This window comes from Tachyglossus aculeatus, chromosome 20 (assembly GCF_015852505.1).
Source record: "Tachyglossus aculeatus isolate mTacAcu1 chromosome 20, mTacAcu1.pri, whole genome shotgun sequence".
NCBI lineage: Eukaryota > Metazoa > Chordata > Mammalia > Monotremata > Tachyglossidae > Tachyglossus > Tachyglossus aculeatus.
In genome coordinates, this window is record NC_052085.1 from 6768835 (window position 1) to 6784366 (window position 15532).

Genomic DNA, 15532 nt, shown 5'->3' on the forward strand with positions numbered 1-15532 from the left:
CTGCCCTTTCCCTAATGGACCATAATTCTGCTTCAGTGGCCCCCTACCTCAACAGCCTGAAGTGTCCATCATCTGGGCCTCCTCGTGGACAAATATTTTGGTTTTCTAAGGACAGTTGCTAGAATTCAAGTCCTGGCACTACATTATTATTATTATGGTCCTTGTTAAGCGCTAACAATGTGCCAAGCACCGGCGTAATCAGATCGGATACAGTCCGTGCCCCGCAGGGTGTTCAAAGTAAGAGGGAGGTTTACAGATGTGGAAACTGAGGTACAGAGAAGTTGTGATTTGCCCAAAGTCACACAGCAGATAAGTGGCGGAGTCAGAATTAGAACCCAGGTCCTCTGACTCGTAGGCTCGTGCTTTTTCCACTAGGCCACACGGCATCCCTAGATGACACCAGACTTCAGATTAGTAGCACATGTCTATGTGTATTGAGCAGCCTCTTACTGGGCATTGCAGGTTAGAGGCAGCTCTGCACACAGTAAGCGCTCAATAAATGCGATTGATGATGATGATGGAAGAGAATGGGGCCAAAAATCAGGACACCCAAGTTCTAATCCTGGCTTTGACCTTGGGCAAGTCACTCAAGAGCTTTGTGCCCCACTTGCCTCCTCTATGAAATGGGGATGGCCGACTACTCTTCCTCCCTCTTAGATTGTGAGCTCCGGGTGGGATACGATCTGTGGCCCGTCTGGTGATCTTGTAGCTTCCAGCTCTTAGCCCAGTGCTGGCACGTAGTAGTGCATAATAAATATCATTATCATCCTCTTCAAATGTTTAGCACTTCTCTAAGCACTAGGGGCTGACATATCCCCAGCTCCCCTTGAAGGATTTGGGAAGAAACGTGGGCGCGAGAGGTAGAGGGATAGGCCATCTCAAGAAAAATCTCAAACCAGTGAAGGTCAACTCCTTTGCTTGCTTTCTCAAGACTGCTATGATTTAGACTTGCGGAATTTCAATTCTGCTTAGGATTTTGCCCTTGGATTTTCTTGGCGGAGGGAATCGTAAATGGGTTTCCTTGTACAGCGGGACCCAGCTCAAAGCGGGTCTTTGAACTCGCACATGTTCCTTTCTACGTACTGATCTCAGTGTGTGGGGTGGGGGCAGCTGTGTATTCACCAACCGAATCATGGTTCTGTTCCTGGCTCAGCTAAGGAAATATTTAGACCCAGAGACGTCCTGAGTCTGGTAAACTTATTCCTCAAGCGCTTAGTACTCTGCACACAGTAAGCGCTCAATAAATACATTTGAATGAATGAATGAACTCCTCCTTCAGACTTTGCTTCTTGGGATCAGTTGACCACGTTCAAAAGTCCTCATATAATCCCATCTCCTTCAGCAAGGCTTCCCTGATTTATTCCTACCAGCTGAGATGCAAGAGCCTGGCAGACACCGCTAGCACTTACCTATCTATTTTGGTTTCTTTTCTATGTGGGGAGGGTGGCGGGAAGGGGAGGAGGGAATGTATCCACACTAAATAATTGAATGTGCATGTATATGCTTCTACTATCAATTATTTATTCTGGTTATTCTTGTAGTCTTCCCCGGTCAAACATATATTCCTTATGGGCAGGGTACTAGCCTTATGTTTCTCTTGCACTTTCCCAAGTGCTTCGTACTGTGCACGCACCAAATGGAGACTCAGTAGAAGCTGTTACTGTTACTAATACTCAACCCTTCTAGACTGTGAGCCTGTTGTTGGGTAGGGACCATCTCTATATGTTGCCAGCTTGTACTTCCCAAGCGCTTAGTACAGTGCTCTGCACACAGTAAGCGCTTAATAAATACGATTGAATTGAATGAATGAACCCAAGGCTAAGCTCTGAAGCCCTGGGGTAACTAGATCAGTAACCCAAGCCAGGGAGAGGAATGAGCTGTAAATCTCACAAGTTCAGGGATATCAATCAATCAATCATTCAGTCGTATCCATATCAATGCACGTGGCCACCTTGACTGTGAGTTGTAGGCGTGTATTAGATTGAGACATGGGAGGGTGACTACGGGAGGGAACCAAATCGAGGAGAAAGAAAGGGAAAGGGATTTCACAGGAGCCCAGAGAAGGAGCTGCTTCTGGAAGCGGAGAAGGATTGGCTGTCCACAGCTGGCAAAAATGAAATCTCCAGGCACACACTATTAAAATAAGCTTGGTCTTTGAGATCTGGGAACCTTTCCTCAGTTTCCCAGAAGGCAAGCCTGCATTGTACAAAATGTCCTAGGGTGTCATTCTTACAAGACTTTTGTCTTTTTTTTTTCCCATTAACTGATGGATAAATACAAAGAACACAAAATTCAGCCAATTCCCTTTAATGAATATCTGTTTCAAAACAGAAGTATAAGACATGTCCCCAAACCACCTATTCGCTTAAACCTCATGTCTTCAGAACGAAGGCACTTTGAAGCTACCCTTTCCGTATTCCACGAAGGGTTGTATTGCAACATTTGAGATATTTTAAAAAAAAAAAAATTGCAAGAAGCAAGTGACCAACATTTCATGAGTACAAAATCCGAGGTCTAAAAATGACATAATTTACAAACAAACCCTCATTAGTACCAGAAATGAGCAAAGCATTATTTTTTTTTTAATAGAAAAGCTTTAATACCGAGCACCCATTTTGGTAACTTTTATCTTCCATGCAGAGATAACTGCTTGCATGCATTTTAGGTATCCCTTGGGTATAATCCAAGGCTCCAACTTCCCAGAAAGGAGCACCCATCTGGGTTGTGAGATTTATCTATGGTTTAGAAGCTACATGTCAACTGGCACTGTGACTGAAGTCTGAAATCATTTCAAGATCACTGGTGAACTTGAGGAAAATCTCTTGCTGGGGTTAACTAGGTTCTGTAGTGTCAGAAACCGAGAGAGCAAGGTGATGGCACTCTACTGAAGAATTTACACAGCATAATGGAAATGGCATGGAATTATGATAAGGCCTTGAGGAAAAGGCCGTGGTTGAATCAGAAGCGCCAAGTGTTTCTACAGCTCATTTTCTCCTGTCACTATCCATCCCAACATCAGCTTGTCCATCTACTTCTTAAAAAAAAATCTAATTTCATTTATATTTCTCATTTACAAGGAATAATAAAATTTACATTCTGAATGATTCCCTGCTTATTGTTTGTGGGCTCATGGTTCAGTTTATAATAGGTTCCAAAAGCACAGCTGCTTTTGCAACTTCTTTTCCTCTCGATGATTGATTAGGCTGTCGATTTATAGCTGAGTGAGGTCCGTCTTGTGGTGCACCCTTAGTGGCGGACTAGCCTTGTTCTTCTCCTTGAACCTGCTGGAAAGGAATAGAGAGTGGCTTGCTCATACCCCACAGCCGGTCTAAAGATCGATAGATCACCCCATGAATTTGCTGCGTTATTCCAAGGAGATAAAATGCCTTTGGCGAAGTCGACACCACACTGAAGTGACTGTAAGAGGACTTTGCTCACCATCGGCAAGTAGCGTGGTGTAGTGGGAAGAGCCTGAGAGTCGGCAGACGTGAGTTCTGATCCCGGATCTGCTACATGTAATAACTGTGGTATTTGTTAAGTGCTTACTATACGCCAGGCACTGTACTAAGCGCAGGGTGGGGGAATACAAGCAAATCAGGTCGGACGCAATTCCTGGCCCACCTCGGGCTTTCGGTCTTCTGTGTGACCCTGGGCAAGTCACTTCTCAGTGCCTCCATTCCTTCGTCTGTGAAATGGGGGTTAAGACTGTGAGCCCCTTGTGAGATGGGGACTGTATCCAACCTGATCACCTTGTATCTACCCCAGTGCTAAGAACAGTGCTTGGCACCTAGTAAGCACTTAACAAATACCAGAGTTACCATTATTACTATTCGGCATAAGCCCCAGGGCTCTCAGACTTGAGGATCTCGAATCGTTGTGGAGGAATTGGTGGGATTGCTAGTGGCTCCCACTGCACCATGTGCACTTTCTCGTCCCCACCCAGCATGGTCCCACTGGGCCACGGACTGCCACACGTGAGGAGGCGGGCGAGATGCCGCGCCAAGTCCTCGGGTGGCCTTTGTCCGTGTTAGCTGGCTACCGGCAGAACCGAGGTTAAACCCACGTCTCCTGATTCCCACCACGCTCTTCCCACCGAATCAACAGTAGGGCATTTAATAGTGCAGTGCGTTGGTCATTGGTCTCACTTAAAACGAACCAAAATCAAATTCTCTAAAAATGGAAATTCTGAAAGAGGCCATAAATGGAAGTCAGATCAATTAAAACGTCAGTAGTGTGGAAAAGTCAACAACCAGTGGCTAAGGAACATTCTCAGGAATATCGGCCAAGTAGTCCATTTGATTTGTGGGGGATGATTAATTTTAGATGCTTTATTTTCAGTGGGGTATCAAAATCTACATGTTTTGTGTCGTGTTCAATCACAGGCATGTTGGGTATAAAACTTTGCATTTTCTGAGGACTTCAAGTGAGCAGATTTCACAGGGATCTCAAATCCTGTTCCCTTTTGAAAGATTAGCGCCTGCCCTGTCAGGTCTGAAGAGGAACTGGAAAATACGCATTTGCCAATTTTTATCAGGGCTAGCTGGAGGAATTGCAGAGACTGGAGTCAGATAGGGTTAATCTAGGAAGGTTTCACCTATTGCTTGTATATTTTAACACTCAAACAATTTCTGATTAGTGATAGCAACAGTCTTAATTACATGGTCATCTGGCAGTGTGGCTATTCATATGAGAATCCCACAGGCGTTTGAGTCCTAGAATCATCGTCATTTAAGACGCTCAAATTACTTGTGATAATATGACCAACGAAGCAATTTTTATTCGAGCCAAATAATGTTCCTGAAAGATTTCAGCAGAGCTGTTTCAAGAGTCTACTTTGCCTGCTGTCATTGTGTTAAATCAAGCTCAGAAGGGCTGTTTTTTTTCTGATTCCAATTGCCCGTGAAATGCAGATTAAACCAAAGATTGAACGTGGCCACCAGTTTATTGCTGTCTTGGTGCTTTTCCCCCCCCAGAAATTTGTTTCTCAGATAATGCAGAACATACTTCTCTTTTCAAATAGAATCTGAAGAAACTCCACCTTGAAAAAATATTTTCTGCATGACGGTAACATGACAATCCTAAAGATATCATGGTTGTACGTGTACTCTTTGAGGACAGGGATCATGCCTCCTAACTTCATTATACCCTCTGTAGTGTTTAACACAGCGTTCTGCCTTTAGAGGGACTCAACAAATGATCTCAGTATATTCAGGGAATTGTACCTGGTATCCTTTTGTTGGCTTGTACTTTCTTTACCGGTTGGTCTGAAACGAATATGTTACAATTAGAGAACATGATAAAGAACTGCAATCAAATTAGTTGTCACCAGTATGGAAATGGACATCGCTATTATTTTACAATCTCATTATTTAAAAATCCCAATACTTCCATTCATTCAAGTAGTGAGTCTGGTCAAACAGGAACAGAACATATGATTTTCATTGTTCAGTGCATGATAATTAAAACCCAAACAGTAGTCTGAAAACCGAATTTTCTGCAAGTGTAGTTTAGAGTGCTAGACAAAAGTGGAAGATTTCTGTAATGCAGACATCATCCCAGTCATTCATTGGCAATATTAGTAGCTAATTCCATTCACATTTATTTTTGGTTTTATGGACCAAACCTTTCCTCTTGACAGTTCTTATATACAATGGATGCCAACAGACAACATAAAAACCTGCCTGAGATCACTGCTTCAGTGAAGGTGACCTCAGAGCTAATACGCATAGGCAAGCGAACTAACCTTCCAGAAGGATTTTCTTGATTTCTCTCTCGACAATCTGTGGTTCTCCCTCAATTACTTTAGTAACCTTGGTGTACTCAGTTCCAGCTAAGATAAGCATTAAAAACAGATGAGGACAGTTGTACCATTTATCATCGAGGGAAAGGAGGGCATCTTCTTTAGGTTTGGGAATCGGGGACGTGTCATTCCATCCCCCAAAGGCTTGGGTCGGGTTTGGATAGTTTTGTGGGACCAGGGTATACAAGGTATACAGTCCATGTCCCACAGGGAGCTCCCAGTCTTAATCCCCATTTTACAGATAAGGTAACTGAGTCACAGAGAAGTGAAATGACTTGCCCAGTGTCACACAGCAGGCTATTGAGGGAAGTGGGATTAGAACTCTTTTTTCTGTCATGCTTTCCCAGGTGCATTACACCTTGTGGGCACTCAGGACTGTTTTTATCTGCCAATCAGACTTAGATGCTCAAATCAGGGCACTCAGGGTGGGCTCTGAGGTGGGACTAGTGGGATATTTCTCTGGAAATAACTGTGCCGATGAAGCGCCTCCCCTCTCCCTTAAAAGAAAGGGAAGAAGAAAAATTAGAAGCAGCTAGAAGAGGAGGAAATTCACTCTTAAGGAATCCCTCTCTTTTTGGGATGGGGGGCTGGGTGTCTGAGAATTCCCGGAGTGTCACACACCCAACGCCTCAAGTGTAAAAACATTTTTTTTATTGCAGGTTGCTGCCCCTTTAAATGTCCTCCAAGCCTCTGGCTCCCAGCACAGTCTCTGGTCCTGCTGGGCTCTGGCAGCAACAGAGAAGCTCATTGAAACTTCTTGGGTTTTTGTCTCCCACTGAGTCCTGAGGAATTAAATGTATTTTTAACTCCCTCCCTCCCCCTGTGCGGCCATAAAGAAATCCTTTCCAAAACACATCCTTCCCCTTGTGGACTTGGCCACTGCATGCATTTGAGGAGGTATGGGCAGGTCAGTGACTTTCTCTTAAAAAAATAAAAGTCAGGGGGAATGGAGTCTTCATGGGCCTCCAAACCATGGAGGGGCAGGGAAAAAAGGAGCAAAGGGGTAAGCTGTCCACCATGGAAGTAGTAATTCATGGAGCAAGGCGAATGTTTCCTCTTCTTTTAAAGGCCTGGGTGAGTGCCAAGGGAGTGGGAGACCTGGAGGTGAAGACTGAATTAAGCAATACACGAAGCTGCAGCTACTCATCCGGCCCATTGTCTAAAGCACGACTATTCTACGAAACACCCTATTATGGCAAGGAGAAAAAGAAATGCAACCGTTGAGGTTGTACAACGTAGTGGCTGCTCTTCTCCCCCATGCCCTTGGTCTCCACCCGCCAATAAAATAGGTGCTGAGGGAGATGCCCTTTTTTCAGGCCACAAAAGGACCATTTGGCACAGAGCTTGGCAACTGCTGGGAAACTCATGGGGCAGTGGTAAGCCGAGCCTTTCGCACAAGCCCGCCGGGCTGTGGATGTTCTTGTTTCCAAAGTGGTGGTCCCTATGCCTCTTCTGGCTGGGGGGCATCTTTCCAGACACCGTTTTCCCTGCCACTCTCTTCTCCTGATTGCCTTGGCCTCCACAGGGCAGCCAGGCAGTGAGGGGCATGGGAGAGGTGCTTTTCAGATTTGCAGCCGTGGCACTATGAGACCCAAAGTGGCAGTGTTAATGGTTTCCTCTGGTAGCCTGGCACACAGAGGAAACCCACCACATACTGTGTCATCTCTGTGCTTCCTCTCGTAGCTCAGCATGACAATGTTTTCTAGTTGCTGAACTCTTGGTTTTTTGCATTTCTGAGGCACTGCAATTCCAGCAGCAGGAGTGAAGCATTAAACGATCCTCACGGGGCTTAAGAGAATGAATGAGGCCTGCTCAGCACCTAATTTACTGGTAGGGAAAGATTTAGTCATGGGGGAGAACATCTTAAACATGCTGTAGGTCTATTGAGGTGCACAAGAGACCTTATACTATTTTGAAGGTCATAAAGAGGAAAAAAAATCCAGTGTCAGAGACAGAAAAGAAAAGGGAAGGCCAAAGCAATTTTTCAGAGATGATTTTGGAAGAGCAAATATTTCCATTGTCAATTGATTTTAACAACTTATTAATACGATTCCAAATTTCAAATGCCTAATCATCTTTTGTGTTACCTTGAATTTTTCATTTGAAGAACAATCTGTTTTACTGGCAGAGATTTACTTGAGATAATCAAGTTTAAAAAAACACAGAAAAATTGCTTCTTCCTATTCCGATGTGTGCACCTAATAATTTCCATTTAAATATTTGTTTTCTGGGTCTGAAACTTTTTTCTCCATTGCTATGATAGGTAGTTTTATTTAATGCACAAGCAGAAAACATTCCTTATTTTTGATAACGATTAATTTCATACGCAAACTAGCTACATCTACAGCTACAGATCCTCATCAGTTAGAAGAAACAGATGATCCATTCTGAAGACTATTGCTTCGGAAGGGAAAACTACCAATGCTTTTATTTTGCTACTCGAAAGCATTTAAAGAGCGTTCGGAAACATGCCTTTAATTGTTAGCTCGGGAGCAGTGAATACTTATTTCTTGTAATCTGCAGACTGAAACCTTTGGGCACTCGCACTGCGTCTCAGTTTGTAATTGGTTCTCACTCTAGTTTACGGTGCTTCGACAGGAATTTGCAACAGAGGAAACAAATATTCATTGCTCTCTAGCTTTGTATGAGGAAATTTTTTAAAGACTGGTTAAAGCGAAACCAACGTGGGATCATCATTTTTTTTTTTTCCATTACCGGTTATAGTCTTAAACTGAGCCAATTGCATCTCCCTGAAGTCCCAGCGGAACCCACATCGCAGGCTGTGAGCATTTTCAAAGGGAACGGAAGATTCCTCCGCATGGCCGGGCCAGTCTTTAAAAAGTTTGAGCCCGCTCGGTCACTAGAATCTGCTATTCCCAGGTTAGTTTTCTCCCCATCACTAACCTCCCTGCAGGAATCTTTTGATTTCTTCATCTTCAAACACATGAGTATCACCACCTTCAATGAATTTGGTGACCTTGGTGACCTCTGATAGAATACATGTTCACAGCAGAAATGGGGTTTAAAGAAGGCAATGATAAATTCAGAGGCACATCAATCGATGCGCTCGATAAATCACACTTGCTGAGTGGTAAATTCCAGACCAACAGGCGGTCTCCTTCCCCTGTGCCAGACAGTGGCGACTGACCGAAATTTCTCTCCCAATAAAATCCGTTAGCTTTAAAACAGATCAAATGAAGGATGAGGAGGGACAGGAGCATCCCAGTTTGCTTAGGTTGGTATGGAACTTAAACCAAGGAAAGTGAGGCAGAGTGATGGATCTTTAGCTCTTTCACGATTCTTTGACAAAGCGCCTGGCTACCCACCTTCTTCCAGCAACTTTTGAATGGCTTCTTCGGTTTCTGCTGTTCCAGCAGCAGTAATTCTGGTGTACTTTATTTCGGGACCTAAAGAAAAGAAAGAAAAATAGGGCAAGTAAGTGTGCGTGTGTTCTGGAAGGAAGCAGCGTGGCTCAGTGGAAAGAGCACGGGCTTGGGCGTCAGAGGTCATGGGTTCGAGTCCTGACTCCGCCACTTGTCAGCTGTGTGACCTTGGGCAAGCTGCTTAACTTCTCTGTGCCTCAGTTACCTCAGCTGTAAAATGGGGATTAAGACTGTGAGCCCCACGCAGGAGAACCTGATCACCTTGTACCCCCCACCCCCGCCAGCACTTTGAACAGTACTTTGCACATAGTAAGTGCTTAACAAATGCCATCATTATTATTATTATTAAGAATGAATCTTGATTTTCAGACCAAGGCATTTTATTAAGAACTCTGATATGCAAGGCTGTAAATGTCCAATGTCGTTACCGATTTTATGTAAATAAATTTCAGCAAATACGGACAATGATCAGAGGATGCATGCAAAGCTGAATAAAGCCCATGAGATTAATACTAAAAGTGAATCCAAATAATTTCAGTTCAGAGACAACTGGACAAAGTTAAACTCTGTCACCTCTGTTACACTCCTCCGACTACGTTTCAAGAATAATAATGCCTGAATGTTCACAGTACTTTCTTCTTTTTCCAAAGTACTTGCCCATCGATTACCTTATTTTATCCTCTCAACATCTCTGTGAGGTTGGGAGAGGCAGGTATTAGTAGCCCCATTTTCTAGGTGAAAAAGTTAAGTGACTTGCAAGAAGAGGTTATAAGTAGGCCCGTGCCAGAGCTGGGCTTAGAATCCAGGTCCCCAGGGCCCCAGACTATTAGACCCATGCATTTTCCCGTTGAATCTCAATGCAGCTTCAGTCTAAAGATGCTCATTTTTGTGCTTTATCATGGAGTTGCATGTCTCCTTTTTTTTTAAAAAAAAAAATCCTATCGGAAGTGTAGAAGTAGTCTTTTCAAAGAAAGGTAATTTACCTTTAATGATTCTCTCTTCTGTCACTTCTGTTTCAGTTATTCCCACGGGTCGTCCACCGATTATTTTAGTGTATTTTTTTACAATTGGCTCTGGTGGAAAGGATGGAACATTGTAAGCGCTTACGGTAGCAATGTGCTGGTCTGCACCACCTGTCACTTCAGTTCACAAATTTTCACATTTCAGTCACTGCTCTGGGGGGAGAGGGGTGAATTCCCTGTTTTGTAACTGCATTTTCAACTGCAGGTAGATGATGTGAATCAGAATCCAGGTAATAGATGGTACTGCAGTGAGGTACAAATTGGAAAAATTAAATCAAATTCTAGGTCGGATCAGAAAATGGGGGCAGTTCTGTTCTCACCACCAGTTAGGAAAAATCAATTATTCTCCATACCCTGTGAGTATTTTGCTGTCGGCTGATTAGATCTTGCCAGCTGATGCTGATTCTTCCCTCCCTTTTGATCATCCTGTTCCTTCTAAATAATAATAATAATGATGGTGGTATTTGTTAAGCACTTACTATGTGCTAAGCACTGTTCTAAGTGCTGGGGTAGATAGAAGGTAATCAGGTTAGTACCACGCGAGGCTCACAGTCTTCATCCCCATTGTACAGATGAAGGAACTGAGGCACGGAAAAGTGAAGTGACTTGCCCAAAGAAACACAGCTAACAACTGGCAGAGCCGGAATTAGAACCCACGACCTCTGACTCTCAAGCCTGGACTCTTTCCACTAAGCCACGCTGCTTCTCTAAGAGACTAACCCTGAAGATCTTTGTTACAACATGGAATTTCACTCCGTGAGCCGCCGAAGTGGCATTCACATCAGAGAAAATAATTTCTCGGGGTGTAATTCAAATTTGTGAAAAGAGGACCCGTGAAATGCAGTGTTTTCTGAATAACTTGAAAGGATATTCAGTAGCCCCTATTGTTTCTCAAAACGCTACATTTCCCCGGCTGATGAAGGGCTGTAAAGTCTGGCACGTAGAATTTTGTGGGGCAGAGATGTTGCCCACTGAGAAGGAGTGAAGTGTTTCTAGGACCTTTTTCCTTTGTGATCTTCAAAATTCCCCAATGTACACATTCTCCAAAATAGAGGAGATTAAATATCCAGGCTGCAACCAAATTGGGTCATGACATAATAATAATAATAATAATAATAATAATAATAATAATAATAATAATAATAATAATAATATTTATTAAGCGCTGGACATTCAGCCAGTAGTAGAGACTAGGCATTTCTCAGTAAAAAAGGACTTACCTCCATGAATCACTTGAGTTATCCTCTCACCTTCGTTAACCAAACTGAATTCTGGCTCCCCTTCAACGACAGTGACCTTAGTAAGCGCAGGCCCTGAAAAAACATTTGTGGAACTAAAAATCATCCTGTTCTAAACATTGGTTTCTATGTCTTCAGCCGTACCTGAGAACACACCTAACAGCCTAATTTGAAAAAGAAATTCAATAAAGAGCCAAGTTTCAATAGTGAATCCTTATAAAAACATCCTCTCCCTTATGATAAAATGCTTTAAGAATTTCCCATCACCTGGAAGCTGGGAGGCGGCTGTATAAATGACTCACAATTTAATTGTTTTGCTGAAACTGTTTTAATCTGTTGTTGTCTCATGTGCTTCCGCTGATCTAGTGGCAAGTTAATAAATCTTATGCAAAGCAGAGTCATTGAGGGCCAGAACATTACCATTCTGGTCTTAAATGTTTTGGGTTTTCAATCTACAGCTTGCTGCATTAATCCACTTTTCTTGCTCCATTCCACCTGTAAATTATTTCAGTGGCTGTCTACCCCCACTAGTTGTTAAACTCCCGGGATCACATTTGCTAATTCTGTTGTACTCTTTCAAGGTTTAGTACAGTGCTCTGCACACAGTAGACCCTCAAAACAGCCTATTAACTGATTGAATTACATTTTAACAGAAAATGTTCAGCAAACCTATCTTCATCCTACAGATCAACTTGTTTCCTCATCCATAAAAAGGGTAAAACAATACTTACCAACTTAATCCGAGTGGTGCATAGATGAACGAATGAACAATTTTGAAGTTTGTTACAATTACATAAGAAGCCCTCCAAGCATTATATATTATCTCCTTGGAAAATGTTTTGCTTTCAGAACAAAACATTTTAAATGTTAGAAAATAGATTATAATATTGATCGAATTAGAACTCCCCCAGAGAAAAGATAGAGAGAATTTTCAGTACATTTAACTCATACTGTCATATCTGGCAACAGTTAAATAAAATTGACAGAAGATAGGGTAAAATATCTTTTGAATTTTAATTTAGTTTTTTCCAGAAATCATTGTAAACCATTGCCCAGAACTTTGAGTCTGGAACTCTATGAAGGCCCAAATAGTGAAAAGCAAAAATGCCACCAAAGCATGTCATGAAAATTTGGGAACTAATGAAGAAGTCTAGTGGTAATAGCATAGATCTGGAAATCTAGAGACCTGGGTTCCAGTCCCAACTCTGTCACCTAGCTTGCTGTGTGACCTTGGGCAAGTCACTTAACTTCTCTGTACCTCAGTTGCCTTGTCTGTTAAATGGGAATAAGATGTTTGCTCTCCCTCCATGTTAGGCTATGAGACTGTCTGGTAAGATTAGCTTATATCTGTGCCAGGGCTTAGCACTTAGTAGGTGTTCAATGAATTTCATGACTGAATCATCTAGCCCACCTTCCTACATTTAGAATAAATGGAATTGCTAGTAAATGAAAGATTATGCATGTATGATTTTTTAAGACCCCGAAGAAGGACATTCTTCCTTTATCACAGGACGCCCTTATGTCCAGTAAACTTGGTGTTTGGAAAGAGTTGCCTTGTGCCTTTTCTCTCTAAGCCTAAAGCAATTTGGAAATGTTGGAAGATTCTGAGAACTGTTCTGTTGGAAATCTCTAGTACCACTAGATCACCAAGAAGTAACTTTTCCCCCCATTAAACCAGCCATGGAACTGTGAGAGTTCAGAGAGCTGCAAAGTGAAGGGAAAGGGCGGGGAACAATATTTGCTGCTACCGAAAGCCATGAAAACATTTTGCTCTTTCCGTCTTAGTGTTAGGAACTGTGGCAGTTAAGATCAAAGGGCCTAATTTGGCAAGAGATACAGGGAGGTATTGGACTTCCTGATCATTTTCCTTCCTAGGGTGGGTCCACACATAGTTGGGGGAGAAGGGGACTCCCCATATTTGAGACTTAAGAGACAATCATGAGGTTAAAGAGAGAGAGGTCAGGACTTTAAGGCAGCAAATGTGATTCTTGGAGATAAAACTGTAAATGAATGACTCAGAATCTAGAAAACATATTAAACAGTAGAAAACCTGATTTCTTTACACTATTAGAAGTAACAAATGCCCAGAAATCAAGTTTTGCTTGAGTCATTTTTCACCAAAATTCAAAGTATTTCATCAATATCGCCTAGAGGTTTCTGAGGATGAACCTTTGCAACAAAGCTTCTCATCTCTCTGATTTTTCCAAAGACAGAATCACCACAAGTATCAGTCTTGTAAAACTAACCAGCTATTTTTTTTCTTTCTTCCAAGAATTAAATGTAGATCGTTTTAAGCATCAAGAGAAACAGAAAGGACTGAGAGTTGGGAGGGAGAGGAGGAAAGTGGCAGCTTCCTATACAGTTAGCAAGATGAATTGTAGAAATGCAGGAGGTGGCGGGGGAGAGGAGGAAGGCTGAGAGGGGATGTTGAACCAGAGATCAAAGAGCAGTCTGTAGCTCTTTCAGTGGTAGTGGCTCCAGTCCTAGCTAGCGGTGACTTTGTCATTCTAAGTTGTGACCTTGAGAATTTAAAGTCAACTGAAGCCCAAGAGCATCTGGCATACTCTTCCTTCTCTCATTCCTATGGGAGCTTAGTGCTCCCCGTAAAGAAGCCGGTGATTCTGGAAGTAGTCCTCCCAAACAGAGAGCGGAGACCCGGGGGTTGTGGGGTGGTCAAGAAACTGCATCCAAGGCATTTTGTGCATCAGTGGTTGCTGACAATTGAGGAAATCTCAATGATTACAAAGCAAAGGGTTGCGTGATTTACCGAATGGCTTTGATAGCAGTGCTGAGACAATGGTCACTCTGTATCACCGAACCAAGGAAATAAGCATAAGCAAATGTACTGAAGAAATAAGGGATAGTTGATCTACGAAACTACGTAGTACGTGTTTGATTTTTTTTTTTTTTTGCAGTCGCAAAAACATGCCATGGCATTCAAGAATTCAGCTTGTTAGTGTCTTAGAATGTAGTCACATTCACATAAATCAGTCCATTATATGGATTTTTTTCCAAATGAAAAGGACCCATTTATAGTGGATTGATTTTTACCTTCATTTTTGATAATAGGCTGAAGACTGCCTTCAATCACTTTAATTTTTGGTTCCACAACTTTGGCAATAATTTTAGTGGCTGAAAGTACAGAAAGTGGAACATGAAAGATATTTACATTAAAAAGAACACAGATGTCCTTTAGGAAAGGTCCTTAGAGGAGATTGAAGGACTGCTGAGTGTGTTTGGGGACCAGGGAATCTGATTCAAATCATAACAACAAGGTGATATGTATGATCCTCCGAAATCCAGGAGTGAAGTCCGTAAGTTCCCGTGTCTTAAGGGGCAGAGTTAAATTTCCCATTCGTTCAACAATGGAAGTTAAGTCGGTAACCGTGATTTAAAACTGCACAGCTAAACTCTTTACCTTCATTTGTACTTCTTGAAAATAAGGGCTGCATAGCAACAGAAGATAAACATAGTTAGACTTATGCAATAGAATGATTTAAATTGCATTTTAGATCTTTTCCCTGCTTTGAGGAAAACAGTGTAATAAATATTTCCCTCTACAGTGATAAGGGAGGAAAAAAGAGAAAAGGGAAAGAATAATTAAGGTTCAACCCACCACTTTTGGGCTTGCTAAGTAGCAGATTGCTAAAATCAATACTTCCAACTCCAGGCTCACATGCCTTTCATTTTTCAGTTGCATTACAATCTAATTTCAGTTTCAGTGCTCCTTCTTACCTTGGTAATAGAATTAAAATGACTTCTTTCAAAAAAATCTAATGGCACAGCGACTAAGCAGCCTCCATTTTCCATTTTCTACCCTACTCTGATGATGAGCTGATCACTGACAATTCTCTGGTAACCATCTCGGGTCTTCTCCAAAGGCAGCTGAGAAGGGAAATGGGAGTTCCAATCTCCGTCCTCTACTCATACCCATCAAATTAAACTCTCCTGAGGGGGCCAGATCATCTGTGCTTGTATCCACATTTGTGTCAAACGTTGGGTGGCCATCAACGATATCCCGGTCTCCTTTGAAAATGTAAAACTATGAGATGCCGAGGCATCTGGTCAGGGGGCGTTACGGAGGTCAAC

The 15532-nt window shown here is 42.4% G+C and overlaps 1 protein-coding gene across 2 annotated transcripts in view; it reads right to left on the reverse strand.

Moving 5' to 3' along the window:
- Positions 1-2442: 2442 nt before the first annotated feature.
- Positions 2443-15532, reverse strand: part of POSTN (periostin) — a 42610-nt gene continuing 29520 nt past the window's right edge. The window contains exons 17-24 of one of the 2 annotated variants that reach the window (XM_038761758.1): positions 14495-14575; positions 11426-11518; positions 10167-10256; positions 9127-9207; positions 8705-8788; positions 5744-5830; positions 5223-5264; positions 2443-3281 (exon numbers count right to left, since the gene is read on the reverse strand). In XM_038761758.1, coding sequence (XP_038617686.1) covers positions 3247-3281; positions 5223-5264; positions 5744-5830; positions 8705-8788; positions 9127-9207; positions 10167-10256; positions 11426-11518; positions 14495-14575 — 593 coding nt within the window. In that variant the 3' untranslated portion in view covers positions 2443-3246. Of the gene's footprint in view, positions 3285-5222; positions 5265-5743; positions 5831-8704; positions 8789-9126; positions 9208-10166; positions 10257-11425; positions 11519-14494; positions 14576-15532 lie in introns of both variants that reach the window. The other variant, XM_038761759.1, reaches the window with a different exon arrangement.